At 47.6% G+C, this 1937-nt stretch overlaps 1 protein-coding gene across 1 annotated transcript in view; it reads left to right on the forward strand.

Annotated features, from left to right (window-relative positions):
- The window catches only part of LOC105541612 (putative golgin subfamily A member 6C), a gene marked incomplete at its 3' end in the record, with an annotated part of 10362 nt that overhangs the window by 1800 nt on the left and 6625 nt on the right, over positions 1-1937 (forward strand). The window contains exon 2 of the mRNA XM_011982720.1: positions 940-990. Coding sequence (XP_011838110.1) covers positions 940-990 — 51 coding nt within the window. The remainder of the gene's footprint in view (positions 1-939; positions 991-1937) is intronic.

Here is a 1937-nt window from a genome sequence, read left to right on the forward strand (position 1 = left end):
GACAGGGGACCCAAGGGGCAGTAGAGGGTAATTGTTGAGTTTGTTGGGTACTGGTTAAGAATTCTGGGTTTGAATCCTGCCTCTCCAACTGCTAGGGATCTGACTTATGGCAAGTTGTTTGAGCTCTTTGGGCCTCTCTTTTCACATCTGTAAAGTAGGGGTAGTATTGTTTGACTTCCATTTTTGAAGATTAAATGAGATTCCTTGTTGTTGTTTTTATGTTAATCCCTAGTACTTGGCCACTGTAAACACTCAGGACACCCAGGAAATGGTCATTGCTGCTTGATTTTCCTCATCCCCAGTCTCAAGGGGGGATGCTGGGCCAATGAGTTCAGACACTTGCCATCAGGCTGTCCCTTTAGGAGTCACTGAAAGGGCCCCAGTGTGTGGTGAGGAAAGCACCTGGCACTAGGAGTAAGAGAAGATCTAACTTGTCACCAGCTTGCTGCGTGACCACAGAAAAATCACTTGTTCCCCTGGGCCTCAGTTTCCTCCTCTGTAAGATGATACTGGACAAGATCAGTGTCTTTCAAACTTGCTTTTTAGCTGGAGCCCCCTTAGTTCAAGTGAACCCTTACTCAGCAGTCTGGTTTTTTAATGGAGGTGGAGGTCTGGAGCATTACCAGATTCATGGCCCATGCCCTGGGCCTGAGGAGAGGGTTCCAGTCAGTGTATTAAGAGCTGCATTGATCAGGTGACTCTACTCTGTGACTACATCGCTCAGGGGACTTTTCCATCTATTTGTTCCTGCCCCTGGCAAGGCAGCAGGTGGCCATTTGGAAGAATGGCACAGGCCATGGTTTCAATCTCCTCTGCTCTTCTTCAGCATTTCATTTTCCTGAACCCACATCTTCCTCCTGTCCTGACTTTCTTGTTTCTCTCTAAGCCACTTCTGTCTTTCTCCCTCTGCCCTTGTTTTTCCCTTTTCACCTCATGTAGATTCAGGACATTCTGAAGGTGCTGGTGTCCAACCTTCACCATTCCGGTGGGGTAGCGCTCCCCCATTGAACAAGTGGAAGGTGAGGCAGTGCCAGGACCCCTCTCTGGCTTGCTGTCTCCAGCTGTGCATGCCCCCGAGGCTTCTCTGGTTTGGGAATACTTTGCCTCTGGCTTATTTTTATTTTGCCGCCATTATCCTTCAGCCTGTTTATGTCTGCTGCTTCTCCTGCTTGATTGATTGGGTTTGTTCCTTCCCTGCATCTTTTATCATCTTGGAAATGGTGAGATATACCTTAAAGTTTAAAAGTAGTTTGGGAATAATGTACAGAACAGGCATGTGGGATTTGGGGCTTTTTTTTGTTTGTTTCCTTTTCTTCTTTTTCTTCTTTTTTGTTTTTTGTTTTTTTTGAGACAGAGTCTCACTCTGTCACCCAGACTGGAGTGCAGTGGCACAATCTTGACTCACTACAAGCTCTGCCTCCGTGGTTCAAGTGATTCTCTTGCCTTAGCCTCCTGAGTAGCTGGGATTACAGGCATCTGCCACCATGCCAGGCTAATCTTCTTATTTTTAGTAGAGATGGAGTTTCACCATGTAGGCCAGGCTGGTCTCGAACTCCTGACCTCAAGAGATCCAACCGCCTCAACCTCCCAATGTGCTGGGATTACATGCATGAGTCACTGTGCCCAGCCCCTTGCTGTTTTATTTTTTTACTTTCTCGATATCCATAACTGTATCCCGTGTAAGTTTTTTTTTCTTTTTTCTCTTTTTTTTTTTTGAATTTCTATTACCCCTGCATCATTTGCTACCCTGAAGGGTCTGGAGGTAAGAGGCCCTGGGCTGAGGTGCAGTGACCCTGCAGGCCAGCCCTCCAAGCTCCTCTCACGGCAGGGGCTGCGTGCCCCTCTGTCAGCTGAGACAGCCCACACACACCCCAGCCCTAATGATTGTTCTCTCTACTTCTCCCCGCAATCATCCTTCAACTCCTCCTCTCTGCGTG

This window comes from Mandrillus leucophaeus, unplaced genomic scaffold (genome assembly GCF_000951045.1).
Source record: "Mandrillus leucophaeus isolate KB7577 unplaced genomic scaffold, Mleu.le_1.0 Scaffold241, whole genome shotgun sequence".
Taxonomy (NCBI): Eukaryota; Metazoa; Chordata; class Mammalia; order Primates; family Cercopithecidae; genus Mandrillus; species Mandrillus leucophaeus.